This window comes from Macaca mulatta, chromosome 8 (assembly GCF_049350105.2).
Source record: "Macaca mulatta isolate MMU2019108-1 chromosome 8, T2T-MMU8v2.0, whole genome shotgun sequence".
NCBI classification, from domain to species: Eukaryota; Metazoa; Chordata; class Mammalia; order Primates; family Cercopithecidae; genus Macaca; species Macaca mulatta.
Window position 1 is genome coordinate 65,492,026 of NC_133413.1, and position 20,689 is coordinate 65,512,714.

The 20,689-nt window shown below is 39.4% G+C and overlaps 1 protein-coding gene across 1 annotated transcript in view; it reads left to right on the plus strand.

Moving 5' to 3' along the window:
* RP1 (RP1 axonemal microtubule associated) overlaps positions 1-20,689 on the plus strand; it is a 267,355-nt gene that overhangs the window by 241,831 nt on the left and 4,835 nt on the right. Inside the window, exons 26-27 of the mRNA XM_077942819.1 lie at positions 8,565-8,719; positions 12,872-12,950. Coding sequence (XP_077798945.1) covers positions 8,565-8,719; positions 12,872-12,950 — 234 coding nt within the window. The remainder of the gene's footprint in view (positions 1-8,564; positions 8,720-12,871; positions 12,951-20,689) is intronic.

Below are 20,689 nucleotides of genomic sequence, written 5' to 3' on the forward strand. Positions count from 1 at the left end.
AGAGTTGCGAGGCCGGGTGGCCCAAAGAACGCTTCATACCACCTTCTGTACATTGAGGAGCTAAATAAACATTTAGCTCAATTTATTTATTTATTTAGCTTCAATTTATGTATTTAGCTCCTCAATTTATTTACTTTTAATGGCAAAAACCGCAGTTACTTTTGCACCAACCTATAGAAGGGCCTGAGTGGAGAATCTTCTGGTTAGGGTCCTAATTAAGATGTAAGGTCTCATGGATTTCACTGGAGTGTAATGCTGTTTGCCCCTAATAAAGGTTGCGGAGTCCTCTGTGTGTACGTATGTGTGTGCGTGTGTAGACATGCTTGCCTCTGTGTTTGCATATGGATGTGCGTGTGTAGACATGCTTGCCTCTGTGTTTGCATATGGGTGTGCGTGTGTAGACATGCTTGCCTCTGTGTTTGCATGTGGGTGTGCGTGTGTAGACATGCTTGCCTCTGTGTTTGCATGTGGGTGTGCGTGTGTAGACATGCTTGCCTCTGTGTTTGCATATGGGTGTGCGTGTGCAGACATGCTTGCCTCTGTGTTTGCATGTGTGTGTGTGTGTAGACATGTTTGCATACATGTTTGCACAAGGGCACATTTTTCTAGGTTAAGTCCCATAGATCATTTCCCAATAAAATATGAACTATACACCTTGTTAGGAGAACAGACGTCTGCAACATTAGGGATACAGCTGGAAAAATGATATTCTTATGTGATCCTATTGTTGATTTGTTAAATGGAGAATATTTCCCGAGCCGATTGAGCAGATTGAGAAATCTTGGATAGTTTGGATGGAAGGAAAATGAATGACGCCACTGGGTCACATTGTGTAAAGGAGATGAGGAGACATTCTAAATGAGCTCTCTTAGGGGGAGCTTCTAGCCCAGAGTCTGACACGAAGGGCTCACCATGCCAGGTCCCCACCTCACCCCTCTTCAGTCCCTCCACACGCTGGTGGATGGCACTCCTTAGAGACAGTCAGAGTCTGGGAAGCGAAATTCTATTGTCCGTGCCACTGACATGTATGGACCTGGGTCTAGGAGATGTGGCCAAAGGGCCAGAAGCTAGGTGGCCCCTGGGGTGAAGTGGGGAACAAGAACAAAGTTAGGAAGGAAGAGACAAGTTCCAATGACTATCAGGGAGGAGCACTTTGGGGCGGGGGTTGCAGAGTGCCTGGGAAGGTGGCCTGGGAAGGGCACAGCTCTGGGTGGGGAGCAGCCACTGCCTTCTTTAGATGATTCATACCTGATCAGTGGTTCTTTGGCAACTAGCAGAGCGCGGTGCACAGGACTCATCGACGGAGGGATGAGGGAGCGCTTCTTTATTCAGCAGATATTTATGTGTGCTAGGAGCTGGGGGTTCTAACCTGAAAAAACATGAGCCCTGCCCCTAGGAATATGGGAGTTAGGAGCAAAGAAACCAAGACGCCCCCTGCACGGATGAGTGGACTTCTGCAGCAGTGCCCTCAGAAGTGGCAGCTCGGGCTATAGACAGTCCCGTAGACAAAGCCATTGCCTGATAGAGCACTGATAACTTCAAGTGATCTTAACAACACAATTACCAAATATTCTTTCGTGGTTTGTTCAAAATCATCCTAAATTGAGGAGATTGCTTCCTTTTAGGGCATTTCTCTGGCAATAGCTGCTTAAATCTAGCAGGAAAATTGCCTGGCTCAACTAATTTATTATCACTTCCTATTACTGACAGATGGCCAGCTGTGGGGGAGGCAGCCGCCTGCTCCTTTGCGTGCGTACTACTGGGACCAAAATTTTGTGGTCCTCAGTGCTTCCTTGCTCATGTTCAACTGCAACATCTTAGACTAGGTTAGAAGTGGCCCTTCCTCCTGAAACATCTACTGGTCCTAATGTTCTATGCATTTATAGACACACATAGAAGTCTGATAGGGGAAGACTCAATTTCATTCCACAGATAAACTTCTGGTCTCTAAATAGTTAAGCTACTCCATTCCAGCCAGCTTTGTGAAGGGCTGCCCTCATTGCCACATGTCTGCAGTTCTCACTTTACCTTGCATAATCAGAAATGGGCCACCAAGGGAAAGAAAAACTTCTTGGCCCGAAAAGAATATGAGATGACCATTAAAATGAAATCCAGATTAAAAACAGAACTATACTAAATATAGTATATATTATAAACAATTAATTAGCTTCAATTCCTTTATACATTCATTCATTTAAGAAACAGACACGTGTCACGTATGAGACCATCTTTCTAGACATGGTCCAGGTTACTGCTATATCTGCATTGTTTTCGCCATCATGTGGTGGATTTGAATCTTCATAATGATAACTTTGAGGGGGGCAAAATATAAGCTTTTTCCTTCTCCACAACTGATTAAAGTCTACAGCCCTTCCTAGGAAAGTATTGGGTGTGATGGAAATATTCTCTATCTTGATTGTGGTAGTAGTTCCAAGACTGTGCGCATTTGGTAATACTCATCAAACTATATCTTAAAAGTGAATTTTACTGCATGTTAAATTATACTTTAACATACTTGACTTGAAAAATAACCCATACCCTTGTTGCTACTGATGGTGGAAATCTTAATCATTTTGACTCCGAATAAACTCAGACACTTGTAGTATGGAGTTGAATTTAGTTTCTTTTGGTCTAAAACTGACCAATTCAGGATTCTTTCTTCTCATTCTGCCCCTCTTCCTACTCCACGTGAATGAATACCTTAGTTCCCAGATATGGTCCTCGTGTCTGAAGGTGCGAGGGCTACCTTCAGTTCTCTTTAGCCTTCCCCAAAGTCTCATTCTGTTTGTCTTTGGGAGTCACCTCCTCCCTCACTGGTAATGTCTGCTGAAGGAAGCACACATCACACCATGGCTCTAGTTTCTGTGCCACCCTGGCTAGAAAAATGTGTCCCTTTGGGACTATCACACTGATCTCAGCCATTCCATGCTTCTCTTAGCAGCAGGGGTGAGAGCTGATGAGGGCACTATGTTGCCTTTCCCACACTCCTCTTGGCTGCTTGGACAACAGGATGCTGCCTCAGGGCTGCCCCCGAGATCCAACCCTCAGCCTCTGCTGGTGCATTGCTCAGGCCAAATCAGAGACACCAGGGAAGGAGGGAAGGAGGCAGAGGGGAGGGAGGGAGATGGAAAAGAGACTTTTTTCTCCAAATTCTTGTAAAAAAAAGAGAGAGATTTGTTCAAAAACTCTTACAATAAGTAGTCACATCTTTCACAAGTGATATCTCTCCTAAGATTCTTTCAGTCTGTTTCAGAAATCAGTGGACTTTTTGTTTTAGGCCTTATTCAGAACTGTCTTCCCCCAAGAAATAAGTGTCAGTCCCAGGAGGCCCCAGGGCCCTCAGGGCAAGAAAGAAAAATGTAGGGAAGAAAAGTCTCAGCTACGATCTCATAATAGTATCCTGATATGTTTACCAGAATGATGGTGATAATAACGATCTTTTGACAGATGAAATTCCAGTTCTGAATGGTAGAAAGCAGGGCTTTGTTTTGGTTGCGTTCATTTCAGATTGTGCAATCCTTCCACTGGCTCTCTGAGAGGAGGTCATCCAGGCCACAGGCATCAAGCACAGTAGCTGCTGACTCGTGAGCTGTACTCGGTCACCTCTGGGCTCTGGGAGCCCCTCTACTCTCTTGGTGGATTGCTGACAGATATCACAGGCCCTTGGCTTTATCCAACCTGCTGCTATTCATTAAGCTGTCATGGTTCTTCACACTTTCCTGCTACCACTGTCCCTGTTTCCCAGCTCAGACTCTGGGGCAGTGTGTGTGGGATCCACTTTTTGGGGACAGCTAAGTTGCCCACACTCTTCAGGGCTAGTCCCCAGAGCAGTGCGGGGCTCTGAGTAGAGAACTACAGAATGAATCAAACAGCTGCTGCTTCTCTTCCCTGCAGGTCCCCTCTCACTTCTATTACTTCTGTGTCTTTGGCCTCTAGTCCTGTAAAATATATATATAGCTTTTGTTTTGTTTTAATCTGCTCTTAATTTTAGAAAAATTTCCCACAACATGAAAATACATGTGATTTCTCTCTCTCCCTCCTCTCCTGTCCCTTCTCCCTCCTGTTGCAGTTTTGCACTCATTTCTCCCTGCCCCACCTATGTGTGGGCTCAGATATCTGGCGCAGGCATCCTTGGCAATCATCTCGGGCAGCACAAGTGCCTGAGTCAGGAGCTGAGGCAGCAGGTGGAGCTTAGGAGTCTCTGTCAATTTCCACCTGCTTCTGCACTTTCCTCTGAGCCCCAAGACTCATGGGCTCCTTGGCTTCTAAGGAATGCCTCCTCCTATCCTGTTCTTCCTGGGGCCTGAGGACAAGGTCCTGGTGGAGTGCTTGTAGGAGTGGTAAGGAGAGATAAACTGCAGCTGTCTGGTTGTTGGTGTGTCCCGATCATCCTCTGTCCCTGCCTGGTGTGGATTGGGCCGAACGATACAACTGCAGAAGACACAGATGCTATCTGGTTTAAGGCTCTTCTCCCATACACACTGCTGGATGGAGACTCCTGTACCATCACAGAAATATGAACTCACAGCCAAAATAATGTAATCTCTGTATAGTACAACTGTGTCAAAAGTAAATAAAGAGACTGGATCACGACGCAGTGGTATTATAGCAAAGGAACTAAAAATTTGAAGACTTATAATGAACGTATTTAAAGAGATAAAAAAAGTTTAGTGATGAAGAACAGTTATTTCCCAAGATGATTTTTTAAAAATATTTTTTAATTTTTTTGAGATGGAGTCTCACTCAGTCACTGAGGCTAGAGTGCAGTGGCACAATCTCGGCTCACTGCAACCTCTGCCTCCTGGGTTCAAGCTATTTTCCTACCTCAGCCTCCCAAGTAGCTGGGATTACAGGCGCCCGCCACCACACCCTGCAAATTTTTGCATTTTTAGTAGAGATGGGGTTTCATCATGTTGGCCAGGCTGGTCTTAAACGCCTGACCTCAAGTAATCTGCCCCCCTTGGCCTCCCAAAGTGCTGGGATTACAGGTGTGAGCCACCACACCCGGCCTGGGATGATATTTTAGAGAAGCTTCCTAATGACTGATAAGCTCTCAGACCAGTGACACTAAGCCAAGTCAACCATTCTTGGGTGTGGCAAGGCTGCCCATCAAGCAGGCAGAAGTTAGGGAATGCCAACACCTGGAACTCTGAAGGAGGCTACAGTGCACCTGTGCATTCTTATATAAATTAAAAAAACAAAACAAAACAAAAAACACAGAAGTACATTGTATTTTCTGTTTTTGGTTTTTTACTGGTTCGACAATCAACCAGGAGACCCAAGCAGCTGAATTCATTCATTGCAGTAAAATTGGACTGGAAAAAAAAATTAAGTTGTTGTGCTTGGACAAATTTTTTGCACATCCCTCTCCCAGACTTCTAGTGAAAAATCATATCATCCCCCTTCTCCAGCCATGTGACATTTTAAATATATCCTTATGACTAAGCAATTATATGTCCCCATGAAAAGCAAGCATATTAAAAAAAAATTCTGTGCTTGCTGCAGTAAGCAGAGACTGAAGAATCCAGGGATAAAGGATACTATTTATGGAGCTGTTAATGCTTGGAGTTGAGGTTGATAAATCATCATTAACAAACACTTAGCAAAAATTTGGGCCTACGAAGATGTTTGAAAATAAACCTGCAGGTGAAGATTTTGAAAGATTTTTGTACCACTAATAAGATCATATAAATCTTATTTATGTAGTCGTACATTTATAAGCCCAAATAATGAATAAGTTAAAGAAATCAGACATTAAACATGCTGAGCTTTGATAATACATGTGTTTGCCTTCCTTGACAGATGGGGGAATTGTTAAAATGGTAATAAATAATAAAAAATATAAGGATGAGAGTGTTGAAGATAACGACATTGCAAACAAAAGTGAAAAAATAGTGAAAATACATAGTGTAGCTGTCAATTGAATTGGGTGACAATTGTGGCAAATAGGAAGAAAAGCATTTTATGCTATGCTTCTGGCTTTGTCATGTAAGGTTTTCATAAGCACTTGAAGTTAGTGGCTAATTGTCAGAAAGGAAAATTTAACATCAAGCATGGTAAAAAAGAACATTAAAAAAATTTGGCAGAAATGTCCAACATATATGGATAACCAACAACAAATCTACTTTTTCAAATACTTTTAGCTAAATGACAGTGATAGATGCAGTAATAGCCACTTCTAAAAAATGGTGCTTTAAGAAGATTATCTGTAGCCTGAATGACAGGTATCAGTAATACCTGTCTTTAAATATATTCAGGTAAAATGATCTCCATTCTGGAAAACATTGACATCTTGAAATCTATCCTCGTATTTGTCAAGTATTCGAGCTAATTTTAAGTTCTCTTCTGACATATTTTAGACTTATCATTGAGCTCCCCCGGGAGTTCATCTCCTTGTATGTATCCTTCTCTTGAGTTCAGATAATTTGTCAGCCTTGTACATTTTACAATAGAATGAATATTTGTTAGCTAGGGCATATGGCTGGGCTTTTAAATCAACAACACTGAGCGTTGACTTTTCATGCCCAAGGAGAAGGACTGAAGAAAGGAGCTGATACAATCTTTGCTTACTCAGACTTGTTTGCAACACCTGATATTTCAGGGTGTGTCTAAGTGACATGTTAACTAAGCATTATTGAAGTTCTCTCTTGGAGTTAAGTTAGATAAAGAAGAATTTCATATTGCCTTAAAGATCAAGAAAAAAAATTCTGAAGTTAGAAATTATTGTTATGAATTTAGCATTAAAAAAGAATTTACATGCTTTTGTTGTACTGCTATAGCAAATGCTTAGTGAATCATATTATGTAGTATAGTGAAAACAAAGTCAATGTTACAGATTCCAGCAAAAATGTCTGTTTCTCCAGGCGGGGTGGGCAGAATTGTGTTTTGTTTATCTCCCAACTTAAACTATGTAACTCTTTTTAACTTGGTTTGAGAATAAAACTTAGTGCTCCACTATGATAACAACCTTGTTCTAAATTTCTGGTACATTTTCTTTCTTTGAATTATTTAGACGGCAAGCACGCACGTGTGTGTGCGCGCGCGCGCATGCGCACACGTGCATGCATGCTTTTTGAGGTACATATGAGGTGCATATAACCTAATCAATTGGAGCAGCTTCTGGGGACACTGTGTTGAGAAGTATCTGAGGCCATGTGCAGGTTAGCAGGAAGCTGCATGATTTCATTAGGGATGTGTGATGGTTGAGGAAGGGCTGAGTGTTGCTTTTTGTGCTGTCAATATGTGGTTTGTGTTCTAAACGCTTTTTTATGTATACTTTCAAACACCTTCAACTATTCATTTAATTGTCTTACTTTGTATCTGTTTTAATATTTTAACATCTCCCTTTAAAAAAAATCATAAGCAAGTTCACTCTTCATTTGAAATTTAAAAGATTTCTCAGTGAACAGAAGCCTGATTTCTCTATATAAAGACATCAAATCATGCTGGTCCTCACAAGCATCATACTTGTTTTCATGAAGAATTCTAGGAGAAGCTTTCACTTAATTCAGTCCAGGCAATTCCACAGGTTGTAAGACCAGCTCTTCTCTATAGGTTGTTTTAAAGATTTCTTTGGTTGTCCTAAATTCATGAGAAGTGTTCTAATTTTCTGTTTACACTCAGCTGGGTTTCACTCTGGGATATTTTTGAATACGTAAGACTGCACAAAGAAACTGATTTATCTTCTCTGCTTATACCATTTCCCAATATACCACATTTGTCTTTATAAAGGTCAGGCATGATGGAAACAGCCCATGTTTCTCACTTACCTTGTTTCCTTACTTGTTGGATTTTCATGTCTGAGTTCTTCAGAAAATGTTAATGTGAATTTCTATAAATGAAACTGCTCAATTGCACAAAGCATGATTTATAAAGAGTTCTAAGATCTTGGAATAAAAAGTACCCATCGTATCCCAGATATTATTCTTACTAGTAATATCAGCAAGAACAATCTCTTTCCTAACTATTGACTTCTATCAATGTCTCAGAAATTGCCCTAATTCTAAGGTCAAATATAGTGGATTATAATTTGCTGGTACCTTACTGGACTTTTAAAAATACATATATTTACATTTGCATCTCTCTGGGATCTTTGTTATTTTTTCTCTGTCAACAGGGCTATTAAAAATCTCCATTATTAGAATAATCTCCAAGAAGTAGCAGCATGAGTGACCAGCTGTGATTAGAACAGCCAAACTTTAGGGGGAAAAATGGCCGCTTTCATCTAATTAAGAGAGAGGAGAGTTTTTGTTTTTTTAAAAATACAACTTCTCATAATAACTGTGAAAGTGCAGTGGTTAATGAAAGTACATCATTGCTAACAATAATTATTTTGAAACAGTAGTTCTGGGAATAGCTGAGAGTCTGTATGAGTGAGGTAAACATTAAGTAGCTGAAAGTATGTTTGAAAGGGGGTACATAGAAGAAGAGCTGGGGCCAAGTACCATAGAGAAACTCACATACACTAGATGAGAAAACATTCTGATTTCTTTGTAGAATATCTAGCTACATTCAAAGAGATAAATAAAAATGAGAAAGATAATATCAGATTTCTTACATTTCAGTGGTGCTTTATGAGATTCGCATATATACTGGCACAATGCTAGGTGCAGAAACAGAGTCTAATGTATTTATCAACCTCATCGGTACCAGAGGAGATTCAGGAAAACGGAGACTTCATCAGTCCAAAAACAATGAAATCAAGTTTCAACGTGGACAGGTAACAGAAACAGGTTTTCATCTGTTTTTACTGACTATCCTTCCTTTAATTTATTTAACAAAAAGACACGCAAACAGAAAATATCTGAGATGCTCAGTTGATTCCTGTGAGGAATTCAGGGAGGTGTGGTCATTTCTTAGTGTGCATGTTATTGTTCTGGAGTTGAGTAGAGGATGGGACTTAACCCAACAAACGAAATATTCTACTTCCAGATAGGGCAGACTCAGCTATAACAAAATGGGCATCCTGCTGAGAACAACTAGAAACATTTGATAAAACATCTTTTAAACTGGTTTTAAAGGTATGAGAGAGCTACCCAGGCAGTTAGGGCTTGAGGGCCCAAGATCCTGGAGAGAAAGAAAGTGCAGAGGAGAACTTGGTATCAGCATGGCTTTCCAACATTTGTAAGGGGAAGCTTGGAATCAATAAGCCAGTCAAAAAGTAGCAGTGGAGCAGTGGAGAGTCTGAGATGCTGTTCAGAGATTTAGGAGGCCTCCTGGGGCTGGGATTTCTCACTTGAACAGTGGCAACCTTAGTGTGAGTCCTCTCAAAGCAGAGCAGGGACACGTCCTGCAACTCGTCATTGAGAGCAGTGATCCCAGGAAGTAGCAGTGAAGGAAAGCAGAGAGTGAGAGAGGAAAAGAGGAAGAGTCAGTAGAAGTGTGCATTCTAGAAGTCACTGCTGTTGGCAGCAGGGACTGGATCACTCTAGGACCAGAGCCACCAGACTGGCCACCAGGAGCAGCAGTGACAGGAGCAGCCTTGGGGACAGTAACTCATGTCTTATGGCCATGCACAGACAAACTCCATCTCTGCCATTGTGGTTACTCCATCCATGGCCCGTGGCCCATTGCACCACAGGCATTGAGGTGGCCAAGGCAAGACTTCTAAATAAAAAATTATAAAATATTATTGGAAAAAAAATTAAAACACAGCTACATGGGAAGCTGAGATAGGACAATTGCTTGAGCCTAGCCCAACTTAGCAAGACCTCATCTCTAAAAAAAGATAAGAGAGAGAGAAAGAGAAAGAAAGAAAGAAAGAGAAAGGAAGGAAGGAAGGAAAAGAAAGAAAAAGAAAGAAAGAAAAGAAGGAAAGAAAGAAAGAAAGAGAAAGAAAGGGAGAGAAAGAGAAAGAAAGGTGGAAAGAAAGAGAAAAGAAAAGAAAAGAGAGAAGAAAAGAAAAAGAAATATACTATGTTCAGGGACTCAGTATTATAAAGTTCTTACTGCTGTCTAATTGATCTGCAATTTTAATGTAATATCAATCAAAATCTCAGGAACTCTTTTAAAACAGAAATTGGCAATCTAATTATAAAATTTATGTGGAAATGCAGCCAAATACATCTAAAATAATGTTGAAAAAGAAAAACTAAGCAGAGGAATTACAGTACCAGGTATCAAGACTTATAAAATTATGGTAATTAAGACAGCATCAATTTGTACAAAGAAAGTCAAATATAGCAGAGAAACAGAAGAGAGTCCAGAAACAGATCCACACATCCTAATGTGCAGCATCAGTGAAAGCATTGAAAAATTTCAACAAATTTTTTAAATTGGATATTGTTACAGAAAAAAAAATCACAACTCCTATTTTACATCAAATCCCCAAATCAGTTTTATGTAACTTTATGTCTAAATGTGATAGGTAAAGCAATTAAATATCTAGAAGATATGATGCAAGAAAATCCTCATAATCTAGGGGGTTGACTAGGACTTTAAAAGTGTTTAATTGTGGGCCGCGCACAGTGGTTCATGCCTGTAATCCCAGCACTTTGGGAGGCCGAGGTGGGTGGATCATTTGAGATCAGCAGTTCGAGACGAGCCTGGTCAACATGATGAAAACCCACCTTTACTAAAAATACGAAAATTAGCCCAGCATGGTGGCGGGCACCTGTAGTCCCACTTACTCAGGAGGCTGAGGCAGGAGAATCAGGAGGCTGAACCTGGGAACTGGAGGTTGCATTGAGCCAAGAAAGCACCACTGCACTCCAGCCTGGGTGACAGAGCAAGACTCTGTCTCAAAAAAAAAAAAAAAAAAAAAAAAAAAAAAAAAAAAAAAATTTGTGGTAAAATACACATAACATAAAATTTATTTTTAAACCATTTTTAAGTATAATTTTCTTAAAGTGTAAGTATAATGGTTTAAGTACATTCACATTATTGTGTAAGCATTACTACCATCCATCTCCAGAACTCTTTTCATTTTGCGAAACTGAAACTCAGTATTTATTAAACAACTCTCTATTCTTCCGTCCTCCAGCCCTTGGCAACCACCATTCTACTTTATGTCTCTATGAGTTGACTACTCTAGGTACCTCACATAAGTGGAATCATACAGTATTTTCTTTTTGTGACTAACTTCACTTAGCATAATATCCTCAAATTTCATGCATGTTGTAGCATGTGACAGGATTTATTTCCTTTGCAAGGCTGAGTAGTATTTTATTGTGTTGTTCATGCATGTTGTAGCATGTGACAGGGCATCTTTCCTTTGAAAGGCTGAATAATGTTTGAAAACATTTCCTGTTTTGTTTATCCATTCACTCCACCATGGACACGTGGGTTGCTTCTGCCTTTTAGCTATTGTGAATGATGTCGCTATGAACATGAGTAGACAGTTATAAACTAAAACTTTAAAGACAAATCATAAAGCATAAAGGGGAAAAAGATAAATTATACTATTTTAGTATTAAAGATTTCTGTTCCTCAAGATACCATTAAGAGAGTAAAAAGGGAAGGCACACGGTGGGAGAAGATCCTGTAGAAACATACCGACAAAAGACTTGTTTGCGGACTGTGTATAAAAAAACCACAGAGCAACAAGAAAAAGACTGAAAACCCCATTTAAAACATGGGCATGACACTTGAATATGTGCTCTGCAAATCAGGGTATCCAAATCACCAACAAACATAAAAAGCCTCCCCAGCCTTATTAATAATCAGGAAGAGTCCATGAAAACCACAGTGAAGTGTTACTGTGCATGATCAGATGGTTAAACTTAAAAAGAATAACAATAAATATTGATTATTGGAGCACTTTGAACTCTCATATGCTTCACATACGGAGTGCATATTAGTATAAACATTTTTAAAAAGCGAGACTTACTATACACACACACACACACACACCCATAACCCAGCTGTTTCCCAACAGAAATATATGCAGATATCATGAAAAGACACGTATAGGAATGTTCCGAGCAGCACTATTCTAGGAATAATGTTTGTCTGTAAATAGTAGAGTGGATGAATAATTTGGAGTAATATTCAGTAATGAAAATGAACAAGATGCTGCTGAGCAAAATGGCACAGTTGAATCTCACGCTGAGTGACACAAGCCAGGTGGAGCAAGAACGCACTGTAGGATTCTGTTGATATATGGTCCCAAACAAGGCAAAACCAATTAAAAGTGCTAAACGTCAGGATAAGGGATATCGTTTGGGGAGACGGTGACTGAGAGAGGCATGTCGGGGTCTTGGGTGCTGCTAAGGCTCTGTTACATGGATGTGTTTGCTGAGTGTGCATTTGTAATTTGTACACCTGTATCTATTTCATAGTTTATTTTAAAACATACGTATATTTCAATATGTAGTTTATTTAAAAGTAAAAGATACTAAGAAATAGAACAATGTGGAAAGCACCAATTCTGATGATAGCCTCCTGGGTCTGAGACTTGGCTCCTTACCCACTAGGTATTGACCTGGGACAAGTAGCTTAACTCTAGGTGCCTCGGTCTCTTCAACTGTGAAATGAGGAGGTGAGTAGTACTGACCTCATGGGCTGTTCTGAAGATTCAATGAGTTAATATGTCAAAAATACTTGGGAGAGTTTGGCACTTACTCATATAGTATGGATTATGAGCTGTTATTATTGGTAATAGTAGATTTAAAATAAATCTCCTAATTACATTCTAAAAATCTTTTTTACTAGACTCTGTGATTTAGGAGAGCAAGAATTATATTCTACATGTTTTTGTGTCTCTCACAAAGCATAGTGTAGAACTTTGCACATAAAATAGTGGTAATTTTTATAGTAGTAGTAAGAATATTATATAGTATTGTAACAATATAGTATCAATAGTAATACTATTTTTTTTTCTAGAGAAAGGAAATATCCTAATGGTCACTGAGTTTATTTCTTTATTGTGCAGGTTGATATTTTTTCCATTAAGGCCGTATCTCTCGGAAAATTGAAGAAAGTTCTGATTAGTCATGATGGGACAGGTCCAGGTAAGATTTAGTTTATGGTAAGAAGTTTATTTTGCAAATTTATGAAAAATTGTATAAAAAGTAGGTTGAAAGAACAGAAAAATGTACAGGTCATATAAAATTCAGATAAGAAAATAATCCTATTTTATATTATAGTTAATGTAAACATATGAAGTTATATTTATATAATTTACATTATATTATAATTATATTTGTATATTATAATTATAATATATTTATATAATATATATTTATGTCATAAATTTACATTCAATATTTTTTTAAAATATTTAATGTAAATTTATGATATATATTTATATTAGGTATATTTACATTAAATATAATGTAAGGTTATAAATGGTCAGTAATTAAATTATATAGTGACCATTTATTGACTGAACATTAAATTATATACATTTACATTAAATATATTTAATGTAAATTTATGAAGTTTTGTCAGGTTGAGTTTATTACATGACTTATACAAGCACACGATTATATTACGCTGGACATTTCCTAGAAAGACAAAAGCTTTAGTGTGTGCGTACGTGCGTGCGTGCGTGTGTGTGATCCCTAGAGCTCCTAGGCATTCTTCACAGTTGCATGTCTGTCGTGTCTGTCCCTGTGTTTCTCTGGGTCCCTTATCCCACACTTTTCAGCAAACCAGTCACTTGAGCACCATCCCTGATCCAACCTTTCCCTCCGTGTCTTCTCCCCAGGCACAGCTATCAACCAAGCCCTGTCAATTCCACTCCATTCGTATCTTTCCTACTGGCTCCCTTAGCACTATTAAATTCAAACTTCAGTTCTACTGCTAAAATGTAACTCTATATTATAACTTATATCATAGTACTGAAACCATTGATCACATTGATTTCCATATTCGTTTTTTCTTTCTGCTAGATTTTGAGTTTTTTAAAGGCTAGAATTATGTAATATTTATCTTTATTTTCCTAGTGTCTAGTATTGTGCCTGACAGTATAGTTTAATTAGTGACCATTCATGAATGAACATATTTAAATCAGTGAAATGATTTTCAGTAAAACTCTTTAATATGAATGGGAAGACCTTAAAGTGGCCATAGTGGCAGAAACCAAATGGAGCAGAAGCAGAAAAGGTGAGGTAGCCGTGAAAAGAAAGAAAATAGACACATAGTTCAATGAGTTCAGGATCGTATAGAGGAAATTATAGGAAAAGGCAGAAGTAAGAAATCGAATAGAGGAAGGAACGACATAATATGCTTCCTTCTATACATGGTGTCACTGCAGAGTGGTGTCACTGTAGAGTGGTGTTTCTGTAAGGTGGTGTCACTGTAGAGCAGTGCCACTGTAGAGTGATGTTACTGCAGAGTGATGCCACTGTAGAACATTGTCACTGTAGAGCAGTGTCACTGTAGACTGGTGTCACTGTAGAGCTGTGTCACTGTAGAGTGATGTTACTGCAGAGCAATGTCACTGTGGAACATTGTCACTGGAGAGCACTGTCACTGTAGAGTAGTGTTGCTGTAGAGCTGTGTCACTGTTAAAGCAGTGTCCGTAGGCTGGTATCACTGCAGAGTGCTCTCACTGTGGAGCGGTGTCACTGTAGAGTGGCGTTTCTGTAAGGTGGTGTCACTGTGGAGCGGTGTCACTGTGGAGTGGCGTTTCTGTAAGGTGGTGTCACTGTGGAGCGGTGTCACTGTAGAGTGGCGTTTCTGTAAGGTGGTGTCACTGTGGAGCGGTGTCACTGTAGAGTGGCGTTTCTGTAAGGTGGTGTCACTGTGGAGCAGTGTCACTGTACAGCAGTGCCAGTGTAGAGCAATGTTACTGTACAGTGATGTCACTGTGGAATGTTGTCACTGTAGAGCAGTGTCACTGTAGATTGATGTGACTGTAGAGCAGTGCTGCTATAGAACAGTGTTGCTGTAGAGTGATGTCACTGTAGAGTGACGTTACTGTAGAAGAGTGTCACCATAGAGTGGCTTCACTGCAGAATGGCATCAGTGCACAGCCATGGCACTGTAGAGCAGTGTCACTGTAGACTGTGTCACTGTAGAGTGGTGTCATTGTAGAGCAGTGTCACCATAGAGCAGGATCACTGCAGAGGGGTGTCATTATAGAGTTGTGTCACTGCAGAGTGGTGTCACTGTAGGGTAGTATCACTGTAGAGCGGTGTCACTGTGGAGTGTTGTCACTGTCGAGTGGTATCACTGTAGGTGGTGTCGCTGTAGTGCAGTGTCACTGTGGAGCAGTACTGTCACCGTCGAGGGGTGTCACTGTAGGGTGGTGTTGCTGTAGTGCAGTGTCACTGTGGAGCAGCATTGTCACTGTAGAGGGGTGTCACTGTAGGGTGGTGTCACTACAGAGTGATATCACTATAGGTGGTGTCACTGTGGAGTGTTGTCTCTGTGGATCAATGTCACTATAGGTGGTGTCACTGTAGGGTGGTGTCCCTGTGGAGTGTGTCACTGTGGAGCATTGTCACTACAGAGTGGTATCACTGTAGGTGGTGTCAGTGCAGGGTGGTGTCACTGTAGGTGGTGTTACTGTAGGGTGGTGTCACTGTAGCAGTGTCACTGTGGAGCGTTGTCACTATGGAGTGGTATCACTATAGGTGGAGTCACTGTAGGACATTGCTGTAGAGAAAACTGCCACCACAACATCAGGGCAATCACTATTGCAGGCAGAGGAAGGAGAATTAGGCATTTATTTGAAGAGGTAGGCTGGACATTTGATGGGGATGATATTATAACCAAGGTTGTTTGATACAAAGAATAAAAATGACAGAAGGAAGAAGGAAAGGGACATTGTGATTTTAAACATGTTTGCATGGCTAATTTACTCATACAGAAATGGCTTTGATGGAGGGAGCAACAAACTTCCAAAATACTGATTTTTTTTTTTGAAGGAAACATTCATTAACAAAAAACATGCAGGTATGGGAAGGACAATAGTGAGATTCTCAAGTTATTTTTTTCTTTCCATTTTTAAGAAGAAGCCACATACAGTATTATTCTTTTAACCCAAATACTGTTATGTCTAGGGTTATCTAACCACAAACGGAATACATAGAAAGCTTCAGTAAAGACTCAAATTTGTAGCAAATTTGTAGAGCTGCAGAACATTTAGGAATTATCTGAGTATCTTAAATAAAATAGACCCCTGGGCCCACCCCAGAGATTCTGCCTGAGTGGGTACCAAGTAATCAGAAGTATATGTGCTTTTCTGTTTATCGCTTGCAACACAAGCACCTCTGGGGTCCTGATTCCAGAGGTCCTCAGACTGCATCCCCAGGGTTCTTTGTTGAGGGACTGCAGGATGCCAGTCCCCGGCTGGATGCAAATGTCAGTGAGATGCATGGGGTGTCTGTGCTCACAGGCAGGGCCTATGGTGACAAACACATATGAAATACTTACATTAAGTTAGAATGGAGTATGATAAATATTTGAAAATAACCTTCACAGTGCTATTGTCCATTTGGCAAAGGGACCTGGAAGAACATAAAAACCTTCACAGGAGAAGAAGAAAATGTGGTAGGTAGGCTGGGGGTGAGGACCAGGTTTTGGCTGGATATTTGGACATTTTAGATGGGCTTCTCTGACTGGTGGGATTAGGGTATTTGAAATTCAGTTAAGGAACTCAGTTAAGGCAAGTTAAAAGTAATTTTAAAGTTAACATGATTTTAAAGTTCTTTAATGAAACTCTCCTTCCTACATTCTGAATACTCTTTCCACTAAAATAAAAATATGCCATAATACAGTATCTAGGTTATATTCTTTTCCCATCTTTTCTTTTCAAACTGTGTATTATTTGGAGTCTGATAACCCACTATCTAACATAAGCCTGAACATTACCCATACCAGTGGTTCTACCTGTGTTCACCTCTTCCACAAAGTATCCATCCTGATTTTTAAATTTTTTCATGATTTTAAAAACCTGTGCTTTAAAGAAAGGCTTTACTAATCATGTGGGGATACTTGAAAACACTGATAGTTTCTGTGCCCTCTAAAAGTTGTGATGTGCCATATGCCATCTTTTGAGACACGATTTTTTTGACTCAACGTTGTTTCCAAGATCTATCCACTTTCATGTGTAGTGCAATAGTTGATTTTCACCACTGTGTAATATTCTATTGCATAACACATAATTAATCTGTCCATCTCTTGTTAATACATAGTTGTGTTGTTTGCAGTTTGACTGTTACAAACAAGCTGAAATAAACATTCTTTTTTTTCATTTTTTTGAGATGGAATCTCACTCTGTTGCCCAGGCTGGAGTACAGTGGTGTGATCTCGGCTTACTGCAACCTCCATCTCCTGGGTTCAAGCAATGCTCCTGCCTCAGCCTCTCGAGTGACTTGGACTACAGGCTCATGCCACCATGCCCAGCTAATTTTTTGTATTTTTAGTAGAGACGGGGTTTCACCGTGTTGGCCAGGCTGGTCTCAAACTCCTGACCTCAGGTGATCTACTCGCCTTGGCCTCTAAAAGTTCTGGGATTTCAGGCATGAGCCACCGTGCCCAGTCTGAAAGAAACTTTCTAATGCACAGAAGCAAGAGTTCTTCTAGGAGGGTGGTTCTCAACTGGGAGCAAATTTGCCCCCTAGGGACATTTGACAATGTCTAGAGACTGTTTTGGTTGTCACAGCTGGTAGGTGTTATTACCAGCACCTAGTGGGTAGAGGCCTGAGATGCTGCTAAGCATTTTACCACACACAAGACAGTCCCACAACAAAGAATTATCAGGCCCCAAATGTCAGCAGAACTGAGGCTAAGAAACCTCAGGTTCTAAGGTAAATCCATGGAAGTCAGTTGCTAGGTAGGTCAAAGGATATGATCAAATCTGGCTCTCTAAGATAAGCTACTTGTTTCAAAAGTGATTCTACTAAGTTTTTCTCTTATCTACAGTATATAAGAATTTCTATTGCGTCATATACTCGCCAACACCTGGTACACTTAATTTTTGCCTTTATTTTACGTAAGTTGGTATAAAATAGTATTCTCTTTGGCCCTAATTTGCATTACCCTGATTTCTAAGAACAGTGAGCATTCTTTCTTCTTTTTCTTATCCTTAACTGAATTTCTTTATCTGTGGAAATATATGTTCTTGTCCATAATATTCCGGGTAAAGGCAAAGGTCTTCTAATAAAAAGTGATTTACAAAAAAGATTTTTAAAAGATAGCAGCGTATTCCACACACAGGTAACAGCCCCAAAGAGATAGCCATTCCCAGCCAGCCATCAGGGACCAGGTCCTGCCACCTTGCTATTCTTCCATCACCTAAGTCTCCTCTCCTCTGTGTGGTCAGAGCTGGTTACAGCACATGGAAAAGAGGGAAAGTCCCCTGCAACAGTGTCTTTTGAGTATGGGAGATGGCAGCTGCGCATATGACTTCTGGCCACATTTCATTCCTGAGAACCTAGTCACATAGTGCATCTGTGGCTGCGGAGACATCTGGGAGATGTGGATCTCTCGCATTGCAGAAATGCCAAGCAAAGGAGAGCAATTAGCAGTGACTGGCACCATGTCTTCTCTAGTTATTGTTGTATTTTGATGACTGAAATTCTTAATTTTAAAGTAGTTTAAGAGTTTAGTGTAATTTTTAAATTATCTGCATATTTTGTGTCTTATTTAAGAAAGTCTTCTCTACCACTAGAGTATTCCAAATGGATATTTTTATGTATATGTGTGCACAATCATGTGCTGTATAACCATGTTTCGGTTAACGTGGACCACATATGTGATGGTAGTCCCATAAGATTGGAGTTGAAAAATTCCTATTACCTAGTAACATCACTGCCGTTGCAATATTGTAGTGAAACACATTACCTTTTCTGTGTTTAGATACACGTATACTTACCATTGTGTGACGGTTGCCTACAGTATTTAGTACAGTAACATGCTGAACAGGTTATAGCCTAGGAGGATAGGCTATGCCATATCACCCAGGTGTGTAGTAGGCGATACCATCTAGGTTTGTGTAAGTGCTCACAAAGTTTGCACAATAATGAAACCGCCTAATGATGCCTTTCTCAGAATGTGTCCCTGATATTAATGACTACAAGTTTATACATCCACATACATATATTTTAAGTCTTGTTGTTAAAACTTAAAATTTTACTCCATCTGTAATTGATTTCTATGTATGATATGAGGATGGAATCAACTTACATTCTTTTCCATATGGATCACCAATTGTATTACCACTGTGTATTGAGTACTTCATCTTCACTTGAGAGCTCTACAAAGTCATCTTTATTTTATACAAGGAGTCATTGTTTTGCATACAATCTATATACACACATTTCAGTTGCAATGATTTACTTAACACAAGTCCCCAAACAGCATAGTTCAAATTTCAGCTACCATGCTCTAGTAACTGCAATCGCATAAGTACAAACTTTGCTGCTAGCTTTTTAGTCTGCAAATCACTATGTGGATAACAGATGCACATTCTCATCAGCAACCAGTCACATCACTTCTTCCAATGTCTGTCTGTTGGTACTGGGTCATGGTGCATTTGTTATCAGTATATGCCTAGACAGCAAAGTGTATAGTTGTGTTGCTTCCTTGTTTACCAATAATGAATCCGTGTGACAGTTTATAACAATATATAATTGAAAGATGAAAGTGCATCAAAGAAATGAAAAGTGGCAATGCTGGAAGTGAAGTCCAAATCTAACATAAATGGAGTTATATACAAAATTTACCACTATGAAAGTGTTGACATTGCCACCATTTGAGAGACTTTAGATTCGCAGTAAGAGGAAATTAATGAGGGGAATTGATGCCCATGGACGAGGAAGGTGGTGGTGACAAAAAGGACGAAGGTGTTGATAAAAACTTCCCTTAAAGGAATTCTGATATATTTTATGACGTTGAAAACACAAAGAAAAAAAATATTGTAAGCTGATCCAAATTTAGGAGTTTAATAATTTGCTAAGATGCGAAAGATGCTTCCTCTGTATTATAAATTATATGATGAGAAAAAGAAGGCAAGCACCAAACAATTCCTAAGTTTTTTCTTAGAAAAAAATAAAACATTTTAATCTTCAGTGTTTCCAATGTTTTAAATTATAGTGCATTAAATATTAGTGTTGCTACTTTACATTTTTGTAGCAATTTTAGGTTCACAGTAAAGATTTTTTTGATGTTTTGAAAAAATGTTTAAAGATCATCAAACAGTCATAAGTTTTCCCTGTTGATTATTAAGAAGGCTTGCATAGTTTCAGCTTGCAGTTCTTATTATGGTTGCACACTAATGTGCAGAGCAGAGCTGCCTATATCAAGTTTGTGTGAGTGGGAAAGGTTAATTCTGAATTCTTTTTCTGTCCCATAGTCAATTTATCTATGCCAGCCCCAATTCCACATTGCCTTGATTGGTATAGTTTTACAATAAACGTTGATAACTGATAGGATGATTCCCCTCCCTTACTGAAGATCAGAAGTGCTTGTGATATTCTTGGGCCTTTATCATCCACATGAATTTTATTACCAGCTTCTGGATTTTCATGTAAAACACTATGGTGAATTTGGTTTACTTACACTGAGGTTTTAAATTAGTTTATGAGGAACTGACATCTTTATGATATCTTCCTACTTACCAATATGGGATAGTTCTCCGTTTATTTATGGCTTTTTTTGCTGTCATTTCCTACATTTAGATGGTTTTTCTATAAATTATACTACATCTGGTTTTAAATTTACTCCCAAATTCTTAAATTTTTATAGCAATTCAACATTGTGACTTTCATTAAATTATGTTTTTTAACCTTTCCTCTCT